This window comes from Rhodnius prolixus, unplaced genomic scaffold (assembly GCF_049639745.1).
Source record: "Rhodnius prolixus isolate KJV_2025 unplaced genomic scaffold, Rpr scaffold_14, whole genome shotgun sequence".
Lineage (NCBI taxonomy): Eukaryota > Metazoa > Arthropoda > Insecta > Hemiptera > Reduviidae > Rhodnius > Rhodnius prolixus.
The window spans coordinates 7145436-7170478 of NW_027411594.1; the positions used below are offsets into that span (position 1 = coordinate 7145436).

Below are 25043 nucleotides of genomic sequence, written 5' to 3' on the forward strand. Positions count from 1 at the left end.
GTTTCTAACTATTTTTAAACATGTAAATATTGAATAAATTTAGACATAAAAATAGTTTATATCTAACTAGTGCTTATAAAAAACTGTTTACCGTCTTAATGGGTCGCAAAACATTTTTACCATAAGGAAATATGCTCACAAAAACAAAGATAATAATAAATTAAATAAAATAACAAAAAAATTAACTAAAAAAGATGAACACATTCACACACTCTGTCTTGACCAATTATTGTTTATGTGTAGCTGTGATTATGAGTTCGGCCCTCTGCGTGGTTGGTGAAGACGAAACTTTAGCTCTGCGTTCGTGAAAGAAACGTAGAGGTTGCATAAACAAAATAAATAGGATGAAAAAAACAAATTCCACTTACATTCATGATATATTTTTATTATGCCGAGCTTTCTAATCGAGGGACTAATTTGCAATCTTCTGGGCTAATTTACAATGTACTATTTTACATCATTAACTAAACAATTTAGACATAAAAATAGTTTATCCCTAACTAGTGTTCATAAAAACTATTATGGGTTGGTGGATCTTCTCTCTTGTCAGTTCATGAACTGAGTGTGATGGACACTTAATCTTAATTCTTAATCGCACTTACAAATTTTTAAAAAGTCTTATAAATAAAAGTATAAAATTAATAATTAAAACAAGTCTTAAAAAGTCTTCTGCTGTACTGATTCAGATTTAGCTTTCTTCCAGCTCGTGATATTCCACATTTATTGAGCCCTCTCTTCATGATTACATGGAATATATTCAGCATTTTGAACATTTCTTCTAATCTGTGGTATCAACAAAGAATCCGGAATGTTCTTGTCATTTCGGGTGAATAGCGACACTAATAATCCTACAATTATGCTGACAATTAAGCCTAGGATAACTAGTTGACTGAATGATATTCTATATAGATATGGCACATCATCGGCAAATATAACTGGAGTCCAGTAGTCCAATGAACCGTAGGTTGTGACACTGTAACAATAAATATTATGGTGATTAGTTATAATTGTCAAAGTTGGGTGTTTTTCAACGTTACGCTTTTTCGTGCAGTTTTTGACGATCAACCTTTATGCAACCATCCTACCGGACAGTTTTAATTAGGGGAGAGGGGGGCACATTTGAACAGAATTTACATTTTGTGTTACAGAGTGCACAGAATCGTATTATTGAAACTTTTTATTTTGTTTTCTACAACTTTCAAGTCTTCTTAACAGATCTATATCAATAAACAGTTGGTACATATCTATATTTATTCATTTTAAAAATATTGTGTCAAATGTTAATATCTGCCCCACTGGTGGAGGCTATCTTTGAACACAATATAAAATAGAAAGAAATGATATTACTTTACACTGAATCTATCTTCTATCAGTTATTTCTCTCACTACTACATTACTTTCTCTTTTAAACCACTGAAATCTAGTTCAAAAATCAAGAATGATTCAGTTCGGGATGTTGTCGGGATGTGCCCGAAATGATGGGTTTAGGAAGTTTGATCAAAATATTCAGTTTGTTGCGCTTCTTAATGTAGTAGGTTCGGACCACTTTCCCCTTCTCTGCGATTAAACAGAAAAAAAGTCACAAACTTGCAGGTCGATAGGGCACATTTTAACTGTGATGTTGAAATGTGCCTCCCTCTCCTTCCATAAAAGTAAATATAATATCCAACACTTTTTTTTGCAAGCAAATAGGCTTTTGTAAATACTAGATTTAAAAATACGAATTCGAAAATGTTAATATGGGGACTAACAATACTAACACACCTTGTCCACTACAATCTTCACAATACACTTCCCAAAGCTGCAACAAAAATTTTTACTTCCACCTTACAAAATATAACATTCCTCAATTCTGGACTTTACAAACAATGAAAACGGAAGGGAAACTCTGTCAATTGTACATACAACAGGTCTACCACAAAAATATGGAGAAAATTACCAATAATAAATGTTTTAAATATTTGGCGAGAAATTAAAACTGTTCATAGGTGCCCCCTCTCTCTTATTTGCCTATTTATTTTAAAAATAAGCATATATTCTCAGAAGAGAGGATGGTGAATAAGGAAAACTGGATTCGTCTTGTTAGAAAACAATGACAAGAGAACAATGTAAGGTGCATGTGCAAGTGCAATGCTTTAAAGAGTAACAGAGAAGGATGATATATCTCTATGCAAATTACTGGCAGTAAGGGAATCAATATGTACGACGATTTTTTTAACCTATAATATAAACTCTATGTTTATCTCTTACATATGTTAAGTTTGTCGCCTCGCTTTAGTTTTAACGACTAGCTAAACCTCAAGATATAACGCCATGATTGTAACATTTTTTTTTACAATTCTAAAACTATTTTACTCACCCTAAAGTTTGCGATAAATTATTAGGACATCCTTCAATGCTGACTATTTTAGGCAGATATTCTATCTGACCAGTTTCTGTAGCAATTTGGTTCCCTATGCCAATCCAAACGGTTGTAATCACTCCGACAATTGCACCAGCTAAAGTTGCCTAAAAAAATTTGGATTTTTTTTTTAATTGCTTATTATTTTCATCTTTTCTTTTCATATTAAATAATAATTATACCTTTGAGTTAGACTTTCTCCAGAATAATCCAAATGCAAACACGAATACAATAAATCCGGAAGTAAGGCTTGTAAATGTAGTAAATAACTGTTAACATAATATTTTATTAATGCTTAATATGGAGCAAACAATATTTATTGTATTAAAACAAATACAATATTAAATAGAGAATGGACTAGCTGGTCTCACTAAGTGCTTCTAACAGCCCACCGTCCGTTGATTGAAAGTATCATGTGTAATGAGATTATACTGTCCGAAGGTTGAATAACTCACTTACTTGAAATCCTCCGGTAGATTTGTCCAAAATGAACATTCCAGCGGTAATTATTAATCCAGAGATGACTACTATTGCCTTAATACAAAGATTGTTCTGATTGTTGGTCCATTTGATAGGTATGAACGGTTTAGCAAGATCTCCGAACACAATGCCAGCCAATGTGTTGAGTGATGTCGATAAAGAGCTGTGAGTGTATTTAATATTAAAATAACTTTAATATGGCGCTAGTGATCATAGCAGTCAATATGCAAAAATAACGAGTAAATATTGAAATAACTTTAAAACTAGTTACTGAATAGAATACCTGAGTGCAGCTGACAGAATCCCTGCTAAAAATATTCCCGTCAATCCAGGGATTTGGTTCTTAAGTTTCATTACGTGATAGGACACTAATTGATCTATATGTTCAATGCTCTAGAAATTGATCAATATACGTTATGATATTTTGCCAAAAGTTTTACCAGTGGGTTAATAGTGTTTTTCATCAATATTCAGTTAATTATTTAGTTTTAATTTTTGACACTTGGTGGCTTGACACCTGAAGTGCAAAGTAATTAATTGAATAGATAGAACAATAAGAGTGAGGTAAGCTTGCTGTATAAAGGCGGTGCTAAAGCAACATTCATTTCTGTTGTATTGACCAAATATGCATCATTGTTGAGGCATAAGGAATTAGAAACAACTACACCCTAAGAAGAGAAATGTAATGGGCGTAAGGGCGTAATAAAGACAAGAATTTTGCGACATCATAAGGGATAATAAATTAAATAAAAAGCTGTAAATAAGAACTTTAAACTTAATTAATAAGCAGAGATTTGAGTGGCGGCTTTGGAAGCTGCCCATTAAGCGCCAAGGTTCAGAGCACACAACAAATGTTTTGGTAAAATGAAATAGCTTGTATTAATTTTTACCTATTTTTCAGATAATAAAATGCTGCCTTAACTAGAGTCAAATTCATCTTAATTTCTACACTTTTGTTACTTAGAATGGGATAAACAGAAATAACAAATTTAGAAATAACAAATACAATATTAACTAGGGAAAGGACTAGCCCCCCAGTGTCCTGGACTCACACTAGGAGATGCCGGGTTCTGATCTAGCTGCCAGACCTTAGATTTTCTGTTTCTAGGAGCTACTTACTCGTACAGCTCACTCTCCGGTGATCGAAGTGTTATCTACTTCTACGAATATTCATGAGCAACAACGAAAGACGCATTCTTTCTCTGCACACGGAAATCCAGCTGACTTAACAAGATGCTAAACATTTTAGATTAAAAGAGAAAACACGATTATCCACGATCTTGAATGGTAGCTTTTCATAAATTACCCAAGCAGTTTTTCTAAAATTATTTCTCCTCAATTCCAGGAGCTCAATTTCAAGATTTTACAATTAATTAATAATAATAAACAAAGACTGAGAAATGAATTCAGTTATCGTGCAGTGAAGATTTGCCATAAAGCAGTTCTGGAAATTGACTTTTAAGAATTTAAGAGACAAACAACATTTACAAAACAACAAGTCAAACCAATGATCTGAATCACTGGAAAAATTACTGAATATTAAACCAGAAATACTTACCTTACTTAAAATTGGATCACAATCATGATAGGATGCATAAATAACTATGCCGAATATTACTGCTCCTGTCTTTATTACTGCAATAACAATACCACTGACCAGTGCCACTCTAAAATGGTAGATTTGTTGACATTTTAATCGAAAATAATCTATCTTATATAACGCTATCTTTCAAGCAAAAATAACAACTTGTAAAACTAATAACAACTTCTATAATGTTGAAAATGTGGTCAGGACCAAATTGATGCTAGATAACATCTTTGATTTTTATCCGTTGTTGATTGCATTTTTTAACTGGACCCCTGACCGGTTTCGAAGTTTCATTCACCATCAGAAGAAGATGATAATAATGAGTTCACTGATAATAGATAAACGTCTGAAACCGTTCAGAGATTCAATAAACATGCGTTCTACTACGAATAAAATCTATCTTTTATAATATTTAATTTTTAGAATAAAATTAAACTAATCAAAAAAATCTACAGTGAACACACATTAAACGATTTATAGTGACAGAAAGAATTTGGGTCAGTATTTTTTTAACTAATCCAAATTTTCTTAATAATAAGAGAATTACAATTTGTTTACCTTCTAGCTGTTTGATATTTTGAAAGCGCCAGATGACGTTGTATAATTCCAGGGTTTGCACAAACTTTGAATATAGAAAAAAACGTTGTATATAGTAAGAGAGACATGATTGAATATCTAGAAAATGGACTTGGATCGAAACTGTAAAATTGTAAATTTTTTTTTTTAGTGAAAAATAAATTTAATAAATAACATTTTTCAAGCTTATTTACAAAAAAAAAATGAAATCACTTACTTGAATACGTCAAATCTACCACCCTTATTGGCAATATCAATCACTGTACTTACGCCGCCAACATTGTAAATAGTAACTATTGTTATGGTAAATATACAAATGTACATGAACACTGCTTGTATAGTGTCAGACCAGACGACACCGCGTAATCCGCCCTAAAGTAATGACAATTAGAAATGTTAGATCAAGAGTAAAAAAATTAGAAGCCTCAAGTGGCGGCGAATCGTGCTTAGAAAAGCACTGTTGCCATTCCAATTAAAGATTATTGCAATTGTAATGTTATATACATCATAATAGTATTCTAAACACTTAAAATGGATTTCATGTAAGTGCTCATCTTTGTTTAAGAAACATTCGGATAAAAAAAAAAAAAACTTAAAAAAAAATATGAATTTTGAATTGTGGCGCGACAGCACTCCGTGTCTAGTTGCAGAACTAGGTTTACAAAACAAATGTAAAATAACCAATTCTTTTCCAAACTTATTTATTTTTCATTAAAGTTGCCAAGCTTACAACCCCAAAATTCCAGCTGCAACCAACGATATAGGCGTCAGTGGGCTTTGGAGATTCGGTAAACACAAAAAATTCTGTTTGATTTCGTAATGAATTACAGCCAAATTAATTTCCTATTTGACGAAAAAGAGATACAAGCAGGGCCGGATTTAGATGAAAAGAGGCCCTAGGCTACCCCACATTTCACCTCCTATTTTTAAGTTTGTAAATGACATGAGAAATAATAAAAAAAATCACTACTGTGATATATATCAATATGTTAAATGTTAAGATATAATATGTTATGTTTTTAAAATAGAGTAATTTTAATTTTGTAAAAAATTTGAATGTAGGCCCCTCTTGATCTTGAGGCCCTAGGCTGAAGCCTAGTTAGCCTATAGGAAACTCCGGCCCGGCCTGAAACTATTCATAATAGACAAAATGCAATTTATGTCGGATATAGAGAAAACGTTTCTCTATCATTCGGTAAAGAATTCATTGAAATCGGATTGATATAAAAAAGAGAGATATAAAGGTTTGAAATTTGAACCCATTTGAAAACCTCTAAAATTTACCCTTCAATATCTCTGTAACTATTCTTACTAAAAAAAATGCAATTTACGATGCTAATAGAGAAAACATATCTCTGTTATTCGGCAAAGAAATCATTAAAATTAGACAAATACAAAGAGAGATATGAAAGTAAGAAATTTGACAAAACCAAAATTTAACTCTAAATATCTCTTTCACTACGCGACTATTTACGAAATTTTATACAATAATAGACAAAAGCTGCCTTCATATACAAGTGAAATATAAACAAAATCCATCGAGCAGTGTTTGAGATATTTGAAGTTAAAGATTTCACTGTTTCAAACGAAACGAAAATTTAACTCTAAATATCTCGTTTCGTTCTCGACAGATTTTTACGAAATTTTATACAATAATAGACAAAAGCTGCCTTCATGTACAAGTGAAATATAAACAAAATCCATCGAGCAGTGTTTGAGATATTTAAAAGTTAAAGATTTCACTGTTTCAAACGAAACGAAAATTTAACTCTAAATATCTCGTTTCGTTCTCGACAGATTTTTACGAAATTTCATACAATTATAGACAAAAGTTGCCTCCATATACAAGTGAAATATAAACAAAATCCATCGAGCAGTGTTTGAGATATTTGAAGTTAAAGATTTCACTGTTTCAAACGAAACGAAAATTTAACTCTAAATATCTCGTTTCCTTTTTGACAGATTTTTACGAAATTTCATACAATTATAGACAAAAGTTGTCTCCATATACAAGTGAAATATAAACAAAATCCATCGAGTAGTTTTTGAGATATTTGAAGTTTAAGATTTCACTGTTTTAAAAGAAACGAAAATTTAACTCTAAATATCTCGTTTCCTTCTCGACAGATTTTTACGAAATTTTATACATTTATAGACAAAAGTTGTCTTCATATACAGGTGAAATATAATCAAAGTCCATCAAGGAGTTTTTGAGATAATTGAAGTTAAAGATTTCACTGTTTCAAACGAAATGAAAATTTAACTCTAAATATCTCGTTAACTACTCGACAGATTTTTACGAAATTTCATACAATTATAGACAAAAGTTGTCTCCATATACAAGTGAAATATAAACAAAATCCATCGAGTAGTTTTTGAGATATTTGAAGTTTAAGATTTCACTGTTTTAAAAGAAACGAAAATTTAACTCTAAATATCTCGTTTCCTTCTCGACAGATTTTTACGAAATTTTATACATTTATAGACAAAAGTTGTCTTCATATACAGGTGAAATATAATCAAAGTCCATCAAGGAGTTTTTGAGATAATTGAAGTTAAAGATTTCACTGTTTCAAACGAAATGAAAATTTAACTCTAAATATCTCGTTAACTACTCGACAGATTTTTACGAAATTTCATACAATTATAGACAAAAGTTGTCTCCATATACAAGTGAAATATAAACAAAATCCATCGAGTAGTTTTTGAGATATTTGAAGTTTAAGATTTCACTGTTTTAAAAGAAACGAAAATTTAACTCTAAATATCTCGTTTCCTTTTTGACAGATTTTTACGAAATTTTATACATTTATAGACAAAAGTTGTCTTCATATACAGGTGAAATATAATCAAAGTCCATCAAGGAGTTTTTGAGATAATTGAAGTTAAAGATTTCACTGTTTCAAACGAAATGAAAATTTAACTCTAAATATCTCGTTAACTACTCGACAGATTTTTACGAAATTTCATACAATTATAGACAAAAGTTGTCTCCATATACAAGTGAAATATAAACAAAATCCATCGAGTAGTTTTTGAGATATTTGAAGTTTAAGATTTCACTGTTTTAAAAGAAACGAAAATTTAACTCTAAATATCTCGTTTCCTTTTTGACAGATTTTTACGAAATTTCATACAATTATAGACAAAAGTTGTCTCCATATACAAGTGAAATATAAACAAAATCCATCGAGTAGTTTTTGAGATATTTGAAGTTAAAGATTTCACTGTTTCAAAAGAAACGAAAATTTAACTCTAAATATCTCGTTTCCTTTTTGACAGATTTTTATGGGCTGAAGTCACAATTTTAAACACCAGCTGCCACTACTAAAAGCAAAAGTCAAAAGTTTATAAATACTTACCAGAGCTGTATAAAGTGCACTGAGTATACACAAAGTACTGCTAAGTGCGTAAAATGATATTGGAATTGCTAAAATAAATATTTACTATTAATTAATACAGAAAATTAAATTGATATTAGAAATAGTTTTTTTAATTTATAAACGTCAAATAGTAATCATATTAATCAAATAAACGAGTTTTAATTATTTATTTTTAATTTTAATTTTTGTTTCAAGAATAGTCTTTCTTCCAATTTATATCTTTTTATATGTATTTAGCAACCAATTAAATAGTTTATCCAACAATTTATATATCTTGTTTTGCAACTAATGTAATAGTCTGACCTCCAATTTATATCTAATTTAGCAACCAATTAAATAGTCTTTCTACCAATTTCTATCGCGTTTTGCAACTAATCAATAATCTTTCTAACAATTTGTATAGTATTTCTGTTTGTAACAAAACAAAATAAGTCTATTTTTTGAACAAATCAGTTTTTCAAACAAAATGAAATCTTTTACAATGGAATTGAACGTTTTTCTTTTTTCTTTTAATCAATTGCATAACTTTTTAATAAAATTAAGTAGATTTTCATTTAATTAAACTAGATAAAACCGATTTTCCACCGATTTAGATAACTTTACTTAAACAGTTTCTTAACTAATTAGTATTTTATTTAAATTGTTCTTTTATCTACTAAGCGAAGTCTTAATTACTAACTAACAAATGTTATAAATAATGAGTCTTATTAACTGTACAATTGTTGAAGACCCTACTAAATAAAAGAAACCTAACATAGAAGAGACATTAAATGCAATAAAAACTGTCACCAAGAAATTTGTATAGAAATATTAACTTGTCAAGAAATTCCGTAATAATTATTTACTGCAAATAATTAACAGTTACATTGAAGTATTTACCTTGGATTATTGCAACACAGGACGAGTGCATAACAACTATTGCATACAATATCTGTAATAAAGAATATAGTTTCTTTTTTAATAAATTAATTTTAAATTATGGTAATTTCTTAATTATTAATTAAATAATTATTAAATAAGATTTTAGAAAAAACCTGTGTAATGATGAAAACAGCAGAGGTCAAAAATCGGGTGGTTTTATCGAAACGTTGTTCCAAATACTGAAAAAAATTAAGTTTTAGTAATGTTGTTGTTCTTTATTGAAATATTGAAGTTACATTATTCTAGCCAGAGGCTGAGCAATGTTGGAGGTTGATTTACTCAGACTTACGACTATAATAAGCACAAATTGATATTTGTAAACTGAGTCAGAATTTTGAACCCTTTAAAAGTGAAAAGTAGAAGAATTTCTCATTAAAAAAAACAAAGAAAATACTTCCGTCCACAACGATTTTAGTTTTGGTAGTATAATCCCTTGGATTGACTAATCAGTTTGATGTAGAGAATTTTATTTCAAACTACACACTAAACTAACCGACTCTAATTTTGTAATTTTTTTACTTACCTCAAAAAGTGATGTGAATTTCATAAAATAGAATACTGGTAAAAAGAAGTAGTACAATAGTAAATAACCAAGAAACTCTCCAATACTTGTAAACACTAATTGAGCTCCATAATAGTAGGATTCTGATGGAATTAAAACTATCAAAATGCTTGATAGAGTACTGGAAATCAAAAAGTAGATTAATCTATATTAATAAGTAAGTTCCTAAACTATAAGATCTAAAATCAAATTTAAAGAAGATCATTGCAGTTATAGTCGAGAAAAACGAATACATACGAGGGTCGTTTGAAAAGTCCGTGCAAAGTTAGAGATAGCACCACTGGCGCGTATCGAGGTTATGTTTAGTTAGTAGCATCTCTTGGAAGAACGCACGCCAAGTTTCAGCCAGATCGGTCTATTTCTCTGTGTTTGGCAATCGTTTGAATCGAGGAAGTCGAGTGATTTTCAAAAAATGGACGAAAAAGAATTTCGTGTGTTGATTAAACACTATTTTATGAAAGGCAAAACGCCTCAGGAGACTAAAGAGAAGCTTGATAAACATTATGGTGACTCTGCACCTTCGATTAGAACAGTTTATAAGTGGTTTCAAAATTTTCGGAGTGGCCATATGGGCACAAGTGACGCTGAACGTTCTGGACGCCCTGTTGAGGTTACTACTCCAGAAATCATTGATAAAATCCATGATATGGTGATGGATGACAGAAGAGTGAAGGTGCGTGAGATTGCTAGTGCTGTGGGAATCTCGAATGAACGGGTACATAATATTTTGCATCAACATTTGGACATGACAAAGCTATCCGCAAGATGGGTGCCGCGATTGCTCACGCTTGACCAAAAACGAAATCGTGTGAAGTGTTGCAAGGACGGTTTGCAGCTGTTCCAGAAGAATCCGCAGGACTTTAAGCGTCGTTTCGTTACTGTGGATGAAACATGGATACATCACTACACTCCTGAGACCAAAGAACAATCTAAACAATGGGTTACCAAGGGGGAATCTGCGCCAAAAAAGGCGAAGACCGTTCCTTCGGCCGGAAAGATTATGGCGACTGTCTTTTGGGATTCGCAAGGAATAATCCTCATCGACTACCTGGAAAAGGTTGATTGTGATTGCAGAAACGAATGGCTATTTTTCAGACTTGGACAAATCCTATTATTCGGAAGGGATCAACAAACTAGAGCAGCGTTGGACGAAGTGTATAAGCCTAAAAGGAGACTATGTTGAAAAATAAAAAAGGTTTACCCCAAAAAATTAAGTAGTTTTTATTTTTGCACTGACTTTTCAAACGACCCTCGTATATACATCCATACCGATTCGTGAAAAACTTAAAGTTATATTCGGGCAAGTGGGATTTTCAGTGGCTGGAATCTTAATTAAGGAAAGGATAATAATTGTACAAGTATTAAGTTTGAGCTGTCTATCCTGAGATGGGAAAGAATCTTCCCCTATGCACGTCCTGTATGTATAGGCTAATTTAGTCACGTTTGCCTGATACGTGGGTGGGACATTAATACGTTAGAGCAGGGATGGCGAACCTTTTTGAGACGTGGGTGAAATTTTGTTCATTTTTTTTTTTTAGTACTAGCTCTTGGGTCACTAATGCCCATTTGCACAAGAGTTAAACAGTTTAAAAATTTTAAACTGAATATTTTCAAAACTAAACATCTTTAAAATTCAGTTGGCTTAACTGGGGTAAAACGGGACGAAACAAGTGCTATGGAAGTCTCTTTTTACAAACATAACTAAAAAAATCTTACAATAGTGTGTTTAATCTGAAGAAACATCTAAATATGGTTATTTTCTTTGGGTTATCGATTTTTTTAACAAACAAAATATGTGTAAAATTATACATTTTATTTGATATTTTGTAAACACTTTTGCTTTATTTCAAATACTACAAAAGCATTTGTCGTCATTTGCGCTTTAGAACTGTAATGATCAAACTAAAGGTTATACGTAGATAGCACTTAAATTGCTTTTGTGTCAATGCGTGATTGAAAAAAATACAGCTGGAACATAAATTATCCACAACAATTAGAAAATCTAAATCAACCCGCGTAAACAAACAAATGGTTGCCTAGCAATTATGGGTCAGTGAAAAAGCTTGCGCGGGTCAGTGTCTGACCCGCGGGACATTGGTTCGCCATCACTGTGTTAGAGGATGGCCTTATGACGTCGTGACGAGGCAATCCGGTTTCAGAATGTCAGGTTTCTTGTTGATATCCACGAAAAAAGACCGCAACAGAATATTAACTTATTTAAACTTACATTTTCGGTGATCTAGTTTGTGTTATGTTGGTATAATAATGACTATCTTAATGTTCTAACTGATTTTGTACGCTGCTTATTTTTTTTTTTTTTTTTTTTTAAGTGATACTCCCCGTGTAAAGTCAAAATCTTTTAAAAAAAGGCTACACAACCACAATACTTCTTCTTACTTAGATAAGACAAAATGAAAGTACAAATGTGTATCTTACCTGGCCATATTCGACATAACCACTGGTATTATTGGCACGTTGCCACTGCCAAACAGATATTCCTCTATAGTGTTCGATCTGTTACTTTTTATACCCTTGTAAAGTCCGATACCAGTTGACAATATTAACATGAACACAAGTATGGTGTAGTCGACCCAATCAATAGTTAATAATTCAGTCATTTTTGACACTAAATGTGAAAAATAATTTAGTCAGAACTAAAATTTTATCAGAATTAAATGTTAGTTATTTAAAAAAAAAAAAAATCTGCGTTAAATAATAATTTACTCTTCCTTTTTGTTTCCGGGTATATTAGAGCTTAATAACGGAGTGCGAGTTGGACTGTGGTACACTGCACATCGTGTGTTTAATGTCTGTAATTTTTTTTTAAAAAAAAGTGTGGTTTTAAGTGTTGGTTTAAATTAAAAAATTTGCAGAAACCGAGTTTTAAGTGCCTTTGATTGTTTTGCGAATTTTCAACAATTTTCATCGAGCCATTTTTGTTTAATTAATTAAAATAACTTTATATAAAGGTGGAATAGGAATACAAGTACAGGTATTTTCAAGTGACGTAAATTACTAATCAGAAAGTGGGGCGAAGGGGAAGATTATTGTGCAGTTTGGAGGTAATTCAGTTTCAAAGGAAAGAGAAGAGACAGGGGCCCCTCTCACAGTCATTACTATTCGTCACTAAGTTCAAAGACTGATCTGCTTGGTATTATTTACTGATTATTGAACTATTCTGCGTTATATAGATCAAGGTCACTTCTTTTTCTCCAGTCAATAATAAAAATAATTTTAAGTACTACGTTCACTCTTTATTAAAACAGTGAAAGAATTTGTCAACAAAAAGTCTACGACCAGCCCAGTGTCCACCGAATGATCGTTTTTCAATTTTGAGATTGAAATTTTGATTTTAGGTCTTTATACTCAGTAGTAATAAGTTTTCAACTTCTGGTTCTGAAGGATTGGGTGATTCTGGACGTACTTGTGAAAAAATGCCAGACTATGGGGAAGTGGGCATGAGTAGCCCTCGGTTAATTTCAGTGATGGAGGAGGTGCTGTCTAATTTGTTAGACGCGAAATTGGCTCCTCTTGCTACCAAAGAAGATTTTGTATCGCTTAAAAATGAAATAAGTTTGCTTAAAGATGAAAATGCCGCCCTAAAGGTAGAAATAGAAGCTTTGAAATCAGTTCACGATAAGGCTGAGTCTAAGTTAGAGGACTTGGAGATTGCGGCCCGTCGAAATAACTTAATATTTAAAGGAATTAATTATTCCCCTCAAGTGGACCTGAAATTGGCGGTCAACGAATTTTGTCATGACATTTTGAAGGTTGAAGTTTCATGTGAGCATTTTAATGTCCTTCCTCTTGGTCACTTGAGCAATGCTAATACGCCTTTGTTGGTGTCGTTCACTCGCCCTCAAGACAAATTTAAAATTCTTAATTCAACGAAGATATTGCGAGGCACGGGCTTTATTATTCACCAAGATCTTCCTGAGGTCACCAGAAAGAAACGGAGTAAACTTATCTTAATTCAAAGAGAAATTCTGAGACTCAACTGTCATCTTAATGTAAAACTTCGTTCAAGCTATTTGTTGGTGGAAAATTTGAAATTCAGTTGGTGTAATCGTATGGGTTTGCGTTGCTCTGATGAAGATGGTAGGAGGATTTCTTCAAGCTTGTTGAATCCTTTGAGTTGGATGCAGCTAGGAATGTTATTGTTTTGGGAGATTTTAATGTACGGATTGGTGACTCTCAGCTTCTCTCAGAGGATTTATTTCCTAATAATCCTCAATGTTCACTCTCCAGAATTTCTAAAGATGAGGTAATTAATAAAAATGGCATTAAATTTATTGATTTTTGTAACGATAATGACTTTGTAATACTGAACGGCCGCCTTCCAGGTGATTGTCGTGGTGAATTCACCTTTGTGGGTCCCATGGGTTGTTCGGTAAACGACCTTTGTTGTGTGCCCTTTGATTTTTTACCTTTTATTGAGCATTTCGCTATTCTCAATGAAACTTTCTCAGATCATTTTCCGCTTTCCCTTACTATTAAACTCCACGTTGAATCAAATACTACCTCATTACCTCTAATTCCTCAACTGGTTTGGAAAGATTGTAATAAAGATGTGTACTGTAATAATCTGGATTCGGCCCTTGGTTCATTAAATCATATTCCTTTTAATCAAGTTTATGCAGATACACTTACTGATTGTATTAGACAGGCTTGCCCCTCCCCACCTCCTGTTCACTCTATAATTAAGTCTTTTCAAAAAAAACCCTGGTTTAATTACCGTTGTCTGGTAGCAAGGAAAAAGTCATTCAGATGCCTTAATCTATTTCGGAAAACTGATTCTTTGATTGCAAAAGTAGCTTATATGAAAGCCAAAAAAGAGTATGTTACAGTCTGTGACACACAGAAAAAAGAATATTTTTCGTCATTTTTAGAACTTTTTAAAGCTGCAACGGACTCCAAACAGTTTTGGAATTTAGTAAACCGCTTTCGTAGAAAAAGCTACGTGCTCGGAGGTGATATATCCATCGATCAACTAGTAGGCCATTTTAAATCTCTTCTCAACCCTCCAGTTCTTTCACTTTCTCTCTACGCAGAACCTTTAATTTTTTCTCCTACCTTGGACTGCCCTTTCTCGTTTGATGAGCTTTCTTTATCTATATCTAATCTTAAGCGCAATAGAGCTCCCGGACCTGATCGCATTCCCTATGAATTCTACATGTTTGCTTCTTCTGCGTTTATGGAGAGACTTTTAGCTTTCTTTAATTATATTTTAGATCAAGGAGATGTTCCTCCGTCGTTCGGTAGATCAATTATTTTCCCGCTTTATAAGCATGGCGATGTCAATGATGTTGTTAATTATAGGGGAATTTCCTGTTTGAACTCCATGGCTAAAATATTCACCTCCCTCTTGCTCCGCCGTTTGGAACAATTTGTGGTACAAAATGATCTTTTAACTGAATTCCAAGCGGGTTTTAGAAGGGGATATTCCGCAATTGATAATATTTTTGTCTTAACAAACTTAATTAACCTTAAGCTTTTAGAAAAAGGGTCTAAGGTCTACTGCTTCTTTGTTGATCTAAAGGCGGCATTTGATACGGTAGAACATACTTCTTTATTTCTTAAATTATTTAATTTGGGCGTTTCTTCAAGGTTCGTGGGCATTTTGAAGAAGTTATACTCCTTTGCTGCCTGTTCCGTCCGCGACGCATCTTCGATTTCGGAATTCTTTGGGGTGGGTTCTGGGGTGAGACAGGGTTGTTTGCTGAGCCCAATTTTATTTTCCCTGTTTGTTGATGATCTTCCGTCGCTTTTGGAGGGAGGTGTGTTGGTCGGAAATAAGAAGATAAACATCTTGCTTTACGCGGATGATCTTGTTTTGTTAACTGACAATCCACATACCCTTCAAAGAAATATAAGAATTCTAGAAGCATATTGTGATCAATGGAATTTGACGGTTAATCTATCGAAGTCAAAAGTTATGGTTTTCCGGAAAGGCGGGAGATTTGCCTCTGCGGAAAAATGGTATTTTAAAGGTCAGAAAATTGATATTGTAAACAGATATAAATACCTCTGTGTTATTCTTACGCCCCGCCTAGCCTTTGGGTCTCACCTTGAGGGAAAAGTCTCTTGAGGCAAAACAGGGTTTAAATAGAATTTGGAACAACTTTATTATAAGTGGAAATGTACCATTGCAGGCTAAGTTCCAGGCTTTCAGAGCTGTCTCTCGAGCTATTGTGTGTTATGGCGCTCAGGTCTGGGGGTTTCGTGCGTTTGAGGTACTGGAAAAGTTTCAAAGATATTTTATAAAGAAATTATTTGCTTTACCGTCCGCTACCCCAAACTACCTTCTGTCCATAGAGTTTTGTTTGGAACCGCTGGAAGTATATACATTCAATCTCCATGTAAAGTATTGCCTTAAGGTATTATCTCTTCCTGCACACAGACTTCCTAGAATAGTTGCTCTTAAAATAATTGAAAAGAAAACCTATTGGTACAAGCATTGGCTTACTCTCTTCCAATCAAATAACCTCAGTTTTGAAGGCTCTTTGGATTCCTTGCATGGTTGGCGTGCCCAGCTGGATTTGTTGTCCAGAAGTATTAAGGAGTCTCATCTGGAGGAATGTGTGAACCGTGCGGTTCAATCGGAGCGTTTTGTTCTGTACAGATACTTAATCGCAGAATACAGACATTGCACCACGGCAGAGTTTTCTGAAAGTTTAACATTCCTGGAATTGCGCTGGTTTCTTAAGCTGAGGGGAGAACTTCTCTACTTAAATTATAGGCCTTGGATAGGCAGAGACCCTGATTTGGAAAAGTGTTCTCTGTGTAACTGTGGTACGCGAGAGGAGGTGTATCACTTTCTTGGAGAGTGTCCTTTGTTAAGAGAATTTCGCCTTGTTTATTTCCGTAAGAGTACACTCTCCAGAGAGGATATTATTTCTTCTTTAACTGGCCAATCAGATCCTCGTCCAATTATCCGTTACGCTCGCCATGCTTGGAAGGCAAGGTACTCCTGGATTTCCGATATGTAATTCTGTTCATTTTGTTTTTTCCCACTCTTTATTTTGCGTTTGATTGAATTTGATTTAATATAAAATTGTTCTTTATATCTCAGTGGAATGCAAAGAAATTATTAATTTAGTTCATTTTATTTTAATTTTATATTAATTTACTTTATTTTATTTAAATTTTATATTAATTTACTTTATTTTATTTAAATTTTATATTAATTTACTTTATTTTATTTAAATTTTATATTAATTTACTTTATTTTATTTAAATTTTATATTAATTTACTTTATTTATGTTATAGAATATTTCGTATTTTTTAATTTATATGTAAGCAGTGCACTCAAGCAGACGGCTTTGCCATTGCTTTATTTATTTTTTAAATCTACTTTGCCTATGTATATATATGATTTCTCAATAAAATAATAATAATAATAATAGAGCTTAATAACTGTTATATTAGAGCTTAATACTGTTATATTACAGCTTAATACCGTTATTGTTGTGACTCAATGCTTTTGTTATTAACACAAAATTATTGTGATAGCGATATGAAGGTGATAAATTTAAAGTCACACAATGCATGTCATCATGACATTTATGATGACATGCGCTAAGATTAAGTGAAAGTCATATAAATTTTCCTTAAGAATGTTTTGTTGCGTTTTCACCTGAAACTTCCGTTTTCAGATTCCCTGTGGTCGGAAAAATTCTTTTTTTTGGAAAATGGCCAATGTCTCTGTGCTTGAATATAAACTAAAGCGACTAAAATAAGAGCAAACTTAAAACTTGATATTTCGATTGCGCCCCACCCAGCAGACTGCAGATTAACATCCCTTAAGCGGAAGTACCCCTTCAATTTTCAACTCTTTTATGATTTACCAGAAAATGACTCCACGGATTTTAATTAAACTATGCCTACTTTTAACTGAAACATTTTACCAGGAAGATTGGAATTAGGGTACCTATAATAGATAGATAGATAGAGTGAGAGAGATAATCAGAGCTGGACGACCGAACCAATATAGGGTAATTATTACTCTTAGAACAAATGGAGATATAATTCTAGGGGCGGGTGTTGGTCTAGTGGTTAAGAGTGTGGCTTTGTGTCTTGGAGGTCGCCAATTCGAATCCCGCCCATGACTACTTTTTATTTGTTACAAAAAATTGTTTATAATAAAGTATGAGCTTCCGCCCCCCGTCCACGACACCTAATTGGTAGTTGGCAATTGTTTAGGTTGCCAATTTATTTATACGCCTTCGGCCTTCCTATATCTGGAAACTCATTTAATGCCCTTGTGGTTATGCGTAAAATAAGAACCACAAATATGTATCTTTAACGATGTATTTCTCGTAACTTCGTACATACAATCTATTTTTACTTCTTAACAGCTCCTGGTGTTTTATGAAAACTTACATGTGTCTTATTGACAAAAAAACATGTGTATAATATTTAAATGAATAAAAATAGAAATAAATCAACTAAAACACATTTTCGCCTCGGAGGAGCCCGAGGCCGTCTCGTGCCAACAGTGGGTCGCCACACCCTTATACACACTTATACCCTTAGATTACATCATAATTATATCTGTAGAGTTTTCCAGGTACCAGACGACCGGCTTACTAAAAAACTGGCAATAAATATTATTGAAAATAACCTATCGTGGTTCAATGAAAATAATAACACGATTAATAATTTAAATATGGGCAAGATGCTATCTATGGAGAATATGCATGAGTGGGGAATTGTATTTTTTTGGAAATACGCAAAAATTTAAGAAAAAAGTTTAAGGAAAAACTTGTTTTGGATCTAAATAATTTAGAGTTCTATGATCATTGTGGAGCCTGCAATTTGATTTGGGTACTAAGAGCTATTTAAATAGTAGCCTCCCCTTTAGAAAGTGTAAGGCAGCTTTTAAATTAAATACAAATAATTTATGCTCCTTTTGTCGTTTAAATGAAATAGAGTCGTTACATCACTTCTTGGTTGCGTGTCCGCGTTGTAGCGATACTAAAAGAAAAATGGTTCAAGAAAAAAAAAATGTATTGATTGAAGAAATGATAGATCTTCTTAAAGGAGCTGGCTGGATCAGCTTGATAAATTATTGTAAAGTGACTTACGAACTTAGAGGGAAGTTGTTAAATGTATAATACAATTATTAGTTTAATAAAATATAGTGATTAAGTCAGTATACGATTATGTTTGAGAGTTTAGTTTAGATTTATTTTGGATGTCCTGTTTTAATAGATTGATTTGTTAATTACAAAGGAATAAGTGACTTATTTATGTTATGATTTTTGGTGAATATCGAGGTGCGGTCTTGAATAAAAACAACTTTTTTGCTTTATACCAACGTTTCGGTAATTTTTACTTTCTTCTTCAGGGTCTGTACAAAAGGAATATTACACTGATATAGATAAAATGAAAACCAATTGTGTCTGTCCTAAAGTTGATGGATTTTTGTTGTTTTTTAATGTGTATCATTTCTAATATGTTCCGTTTGTTGCTGTTGGTGTTGGTTGCAAGTAAGGAAGTGTTGTCAAAGTCAAATTCGTGTTGAAAGTAGATGGTGTTTAGTTAGAGCAGATAAGGTATCATTAGGGTTTTTTTAGTTTTGCAATCGTGTTGGTGTTGGTAACTAAAAACCTTAATTGTTTAGTTTAAATTTAATCTTCAAAAATCATCTATCAACAACGGTCGAAAAAAACCAAAACCATTATTTATATTATATTATTTTAGGTAAAAATTAAGATATTTTTAATATGGCCTCCAGGACCTAGGTATTATTAATATTATCATATTAATCAGTATTATTATTTACTTTTGCTTAAAGTACAGTAAGTGAATAAATTTGAAGATTAAATTTAATTTATAATTAAAACTGTCCGGTAGGACAGTTGTATAAGGGTTGACCATCAAAAACTGCACGAAAAAGCGTAACGTTGAAAAACACCCAACTTTGACAATTTTTTTCTCTTTTCCTATAAAAGATAAAATTCCCAAATTTTCTTTATAATATAGGGCAAATCCTCCTTTATAACTGCAATTTTTTTGCAACCACCCAGATCTAATAGGTTTCGAGAAAAAAGTTGCCGAAAATGAGCAAAAACGGCTTTTTCAAAAAATGTTCTTGGTCTTGTTCTTCTTCTTCTTCTTCTTCTTGTTCTTGTTACCTTTTTTGTAAACAACGTAGCGCCTAAACGCGTGAACCGATTTTCATGAATGAGGTGTCATTCGATTCGGAATTTTATGTAGATGTGCCTTTTGGGGGTCTCGGCCCTGTACATTGAATGGGAGAGGAGTTAGCCCCCTTTATGTAAGGCCCCCTCCAAAATTATTATTACTAATTACTCTGTAAATCTTGGCCCGATTTTGATAAAATTTGGTAGGATGATAGGGTTAGGGCTCCCCTACCTAACAATAAAGCGACGATCTGCTCTTACACTTGTTAAGGGGAAGTATAGCAATCGTTTCAAATTATCGACACGTGAACCGATTTTCATGAATGAAGTGTCATTCGAATCGAAATTTTGTACAGATTTGTACTTTAAAAGTCTCGACGCTATGCCTCATAAGGAGGGGAGTTCGCCCCACCCAAATAAGGCCCTTTCTAAAACTATTATTACCAATATTTCTACAAAGCTTAGTCCGATTTTGATAAAATTTAGCACGAAGAAGTGATTAAAGCTCCTCTATGTGGCTGTGAAGTGCCATCATGCTCTTACACCTACTAAGAGGAAGTACTGCAATCGTTAAAATTATCAATGAGTGAACCGATTTACATCAATGAATTGTCGTTCGATTCAAAATCTTTGCCTTTTAGGGAGAAGTACTGTAATCGCAGTTTATTTTTCTTGCTCCTCTTAAAAGGAAGTACTGAAATCGCAGTTTAATTTTGCTATTTACGTACAAATACCTTCCTATTAAAACTGTCCGGTAGGACAGTTGTATAAGGGTTGACCATCAAAAACTGCACGAAAAAGTGTAACGTTGAAAAACACCCAACTTTGACAATTTTTTTCTATTTTTCTATAAAAGATAAAATTCCCAAATTTTCTTTATAATATAGGGCAAATCCTCCTTTATAACTGTAATTTTTTTGCAACCACCCAGATCTAATAGGTTTCGAGAAAAAAGTTGCCGAAAATGAGCAAAAACGGCTTTTTCAAAAAATGTTCTTGTTCTTGTTCTTCTTCTTCTTCTTCTTCTTCTTCTTGTTGTTCTTGTTGTTACCTTTTTTGTAAACAACGTAGCGCCTAAACGCGTGAACCGATTTTCATGAATGAGGTGTCATTCGATTCGGAATTTTATGTAGATGTGCCTTTTGGGGGTCTCGACGCTGTACATTAAACAAGAGAGGAGTTAGCCCCCTTAATGTAAGGCCCCCTCGAAAATTATTATTACTAATTACTCTGTAAATCTTGGCCCGATTTTGATAAAATTTGGTAGGATGATAGGGTTAGGGCTCCCCTACGTAACATTAAAGCGGCGATCAGCTCTTCCACTTGTTGAGGGGAAGTATAGCGATCGTTGCAAATTATCGACACGTGAACCGATTTTCATGAATGAAGTGTCATTCGAATCGAAATTTTGTACAGATTTGCACTTTAAAAGTCTCGACGCCGTGCCTCATAAGGAGGGGAGTTTGCCCCACCCAAATAAGGCCCTTTCTAAAACTATTATTACCAATATTTCTATAACGCTAAATCCGATTTTGATAAAATTCAGCTCGAATAAGTGGTTAAAGCTCCTCTACGTTGCTGATGCTCTTGCACCTACTAAGAGGAAGTACTGCAATCGTTTAAATTATCAATGAGTGAACCAATTTAAATCAATGAATTGTCGTTCGATTAAAAAATCTTTGCCTCTTTGCCTTTTAGGGAGAAGTACTGCAATCGTAGTTTATTTTTCTTACTCCTCTTAAAAGGAAGTACTGAAATCGCAGTTTAATTTTGCTATTTACGTATAAATACCTTCCTATGTTATTCAAAACGCTTTTTCAAAAAAATTGTTATTGAGGATGGTTTGGGGGAACGCAACTATAATCATTCTTTAAAAAGATCTCTCCAGTGGTAGTTACGGTTCCGACTTAACACCTTATCAGATTATAATGATAGAATTGCTTATTCCAAATTTTAAAAAAATCTGTAAAGAAGATATGTAACTTTGTAAAATAGACAAAAAGGAAAATCTATCCAAAAGGTACAAAAATCTCCTTAACAAAAACTTACAGTTTCAAATGTTAAGTATAAGGGTTGATTAAACACCAAAAGGTACACAAATCAGCGAGTACCCAACATTTCATTAATACTTCATTAATAGTCAAGTAATTCTACTGCATTAATTTTCATTAATAAGTTATTTTTTAGAATTTATTAGATGTCACAGACCCTTATGCTGGCCACTTCATTTATAATATTTTTTGTTATAATTATGATAAATCACATATATATGTACATGCATGTTAAAGTAGAACAAGACAAAGTTAGAGTAGGCTACTGTCTTGAATTCGTCTTACCGAAATATTCGTGAGCACAAATAACACACAGTTAATAACAAGTAGATTATTCAACAACAATTATTCATTTCTCAATTGTAATTTAATTTAGTCCCCCTAATTTTACTTATAGTAAAATGCTGGAATAATTAGCTGTCCTAAAAATATGCATATCTACATATATATGAACAAGCATGTTAAAGTAGAAAAATACAAAGTTAGAGTAGGCTACTGTCTTGAATTCGTCTTACCGATATTACATATATACAACATTGTGGGAAGAACACCTAGATTGAGAATGTAATTGAAGAAAACTATATTATTTGCGATAAAGCCAGATAATTATTACCTATTATTATAAACGTTTGACTACTACATAAAATAACAATTACTTTAATCGAAGAATGAACTTAAACCGACGATTTTTATTTAAAAATAAAAATAAATAAATGAAATAAAATCATTAATGTAAGTTTTTTATAAAAAAAAGTTTTGAATTTTTTAGCCTCATATTTTTTTTTTTATTTTTTGTAACGTTTTTCTTTTTAACCTGTAATTAATAGTTTGATTATTATAAATAACTAGATATTACAGTCAATCTACAGGGCTACTTGAACATATTATATTTTGTAGACGAAAATGGCCAGCATAAGGGTCTGTGACATCTAATAAATTCTAAAAAATAACTTATTAATGAAAATTAATGCAGTAGAATTACTTGACTATTAATGAAGTATTAATGAAATGTTGGGTACACGCTGATTTGTGTACCTTTTGGTGTTTAATCAACCCTTATACTTAACATTTGAAACTGTAAGTTTTTGTTAAGGATTTTATTCAAAACGCTTTCTCAAAAAAATGGTTATTGAGGATGGTTTGGGGACCGCAACTATAATCATTCTTTAAAAAGATCTCTCCAGTGGTAGTTAACACCTTATCAGGTTATAATGATAGAATAGCTTATTCCAAATTTTAAAAAATCTGTAAAGCAGACGTAACTTTGCAAATAGACAAAAAGGAAAATCTATCCAAAAGGTACAAAAATCTCCTTAACAAAAACTTACAGTTTTAAAAGTTAAGTATAATGGTTGATTAAACGCCAAAAGGTACACAAATCAGCAGTTCCCAACATTTCATTAATACTTCATTGATATAATTTAAGTAATTTTACTGCATTAACTTTTCCTTCACATTTTTTAGAATTTATTAGATGTCACAGACCCTTATGCTGGCCAGTTCATTCATAATATTTTCTTATTATAATTATGATAAAATGAGTGATGAATTATTCTGAGTAGTCACATATACATGCATGTTAAAGTAGATAAAAACAAAGTTAGAGTCGGCCACTTTTTAAATTTCAATCACGGAGGATTCAAAACAATATTTCAGTCTTAAATTCGTCTTACCGAAATATTCGTGAGCACAAATAACATACATTTAATAACAAGTAGATTATTCAACAATATTTACTCATTTCTCAATTGTAATTTAATTTAGTCCCCCTAATTTTACTTATGGTAAAATACTGGAATAATTAGCTGTCCTAAAAATATGCATATCTTTATTTTCTTTATTTTATATTACATATATATAACATTGTGGGAAGAACACCTAGATTGAGAATGTAATTGAAGAAAACTATATTATTTGCGATAAAGCCAGATAATTATTACCTATTATTACAAACGTTTGACTACAACATAAAATAACAATTACTTTAATCGAAGAATGAACTTAAACCAATGATTTTTATTTAAAAATAAAAATAAATGCATAAAATCATTGATGTAAAAAAAGTTTATGAATTTTTTAGCCTCTTATTTTTTTTATATTTTTTATAACGTTTTCTTTTTCACCTGTGATTAATAGTTTGATTATTATAGATAAATAGATATTACAGTCAATCTAAGTTAAATGGTGTGCTACTTGAGTAAATATTTTGTAGACGAAAATGGCCAGCATAAGGGTCTGTGACATCTAATAAATTCTAAAAAATGTGAAGGAAAAGTTAATGCAGTAAAATTACTTAAATTATATCAATGAAGTATTAATGAAATGTTGGGAACTGCTGATTTGTGTACCTTTTGGCGTTTAATCAACCCTTATACTTAACTTTTAAAACTGTAAGTTTTTGTTAAGGATTATATGTAAGTGGCAATGGTCCCGACCTTGGCGACGCTTGCAAGCAGTTGTATCTTCTGGTTTTGTTGTTCGATATTAAGAAAATATGTTTTAGTTTATATTGTATATTGTATGAAGACGAAATAAATTCAAATAATTGGTAGTTGGCCGTTAGGCCCCGCCTGGAAAAATAAAATGGCGATTACTTTATATGGTAGATCTTTGTAGGTTTATCCATGAAGTACAGATTAATTTAAGCTAAGTTCAAGTTAAGAAATTGAAGTGAGAAATATTTAAGTTTTACCTTTTATTCTTTTTCTTCGTTCCACTAGCCCAGTTGGGTACTTACTGTTGCATCAATTTTTAGAGACATTAATTTTACTGTCGTTATTATTTTAACACTAAAACTTAATAACCATTACAATACATTACGATGTTACTTGGCTATTGTGTAACAGTCTAAGTAAACAATTATCTAACTAAACTTCACTCTAATTGTGAACTAACATTAGAGTGCTAAAAAAAAGGGTATACCCTAATGCCT

General features: G+C 32.2%; 1 protein-coding gene and 1 long non-coding RNA gene across 15 annotated transcripts in view; one reads left to right on the forward strand and one right to left on the reverse strand.

Moving 5' to 3' along the window:
• Positions 1-25043, forward strand: part of LOC141451921 (uncharacterized) — a 75256-nt gene that overhangs the window by 5042 nt on the left and 45171 nt on the right. The gene's annotated exons all lie outside the window — the stretch shown is intronic.
• LOC141451917 (sodium-coupled monocarboxylate transporter 1-like) lies at positions 365-24964 on the reverse strand. 3 transcript variants are annotated; one of them, XM_074123739.1, is made up of 14 exons: positions 24804-24964; positions 12348-12537; positions 9873-10032; positions 9463-9528; positions 9308-9359; positions 8408-8475; positions 5263-5417; positions 5028-5168; positions 4440-4548; positions 3165-3274; positions 2861-3044; positions 2584-2670; positions 2360-2508; positions 365-973 (listed from the first exon to the last, which is right to left on the reverse strand). In XM_074123739.1, the coding sequence occupies exons 2-14, from the start codon at positions 12527-12529 to the stop codon at positions 721-723; spliced, it is 1716 nt and encodes a 571-aa protein (XP_073979840.1). In that variant the 5' UTR covers positions 12530-12537; positions 24804-24964; the 3' UTR covers positions 365-720. The 3 variants fall into 3 exon arrangements, with proteins under 3 accessions (XP_073979840.1, XP_073979838.1, XP_073979839.1); XM_074123737.1 differs by lacking the exon at positions 24804-24964 and adding an exon at positions 12636-13854; XM_074123738.1 differs by lacking the exon at positions 24804-24964 and having other exon boundaries at positions 12348-13854.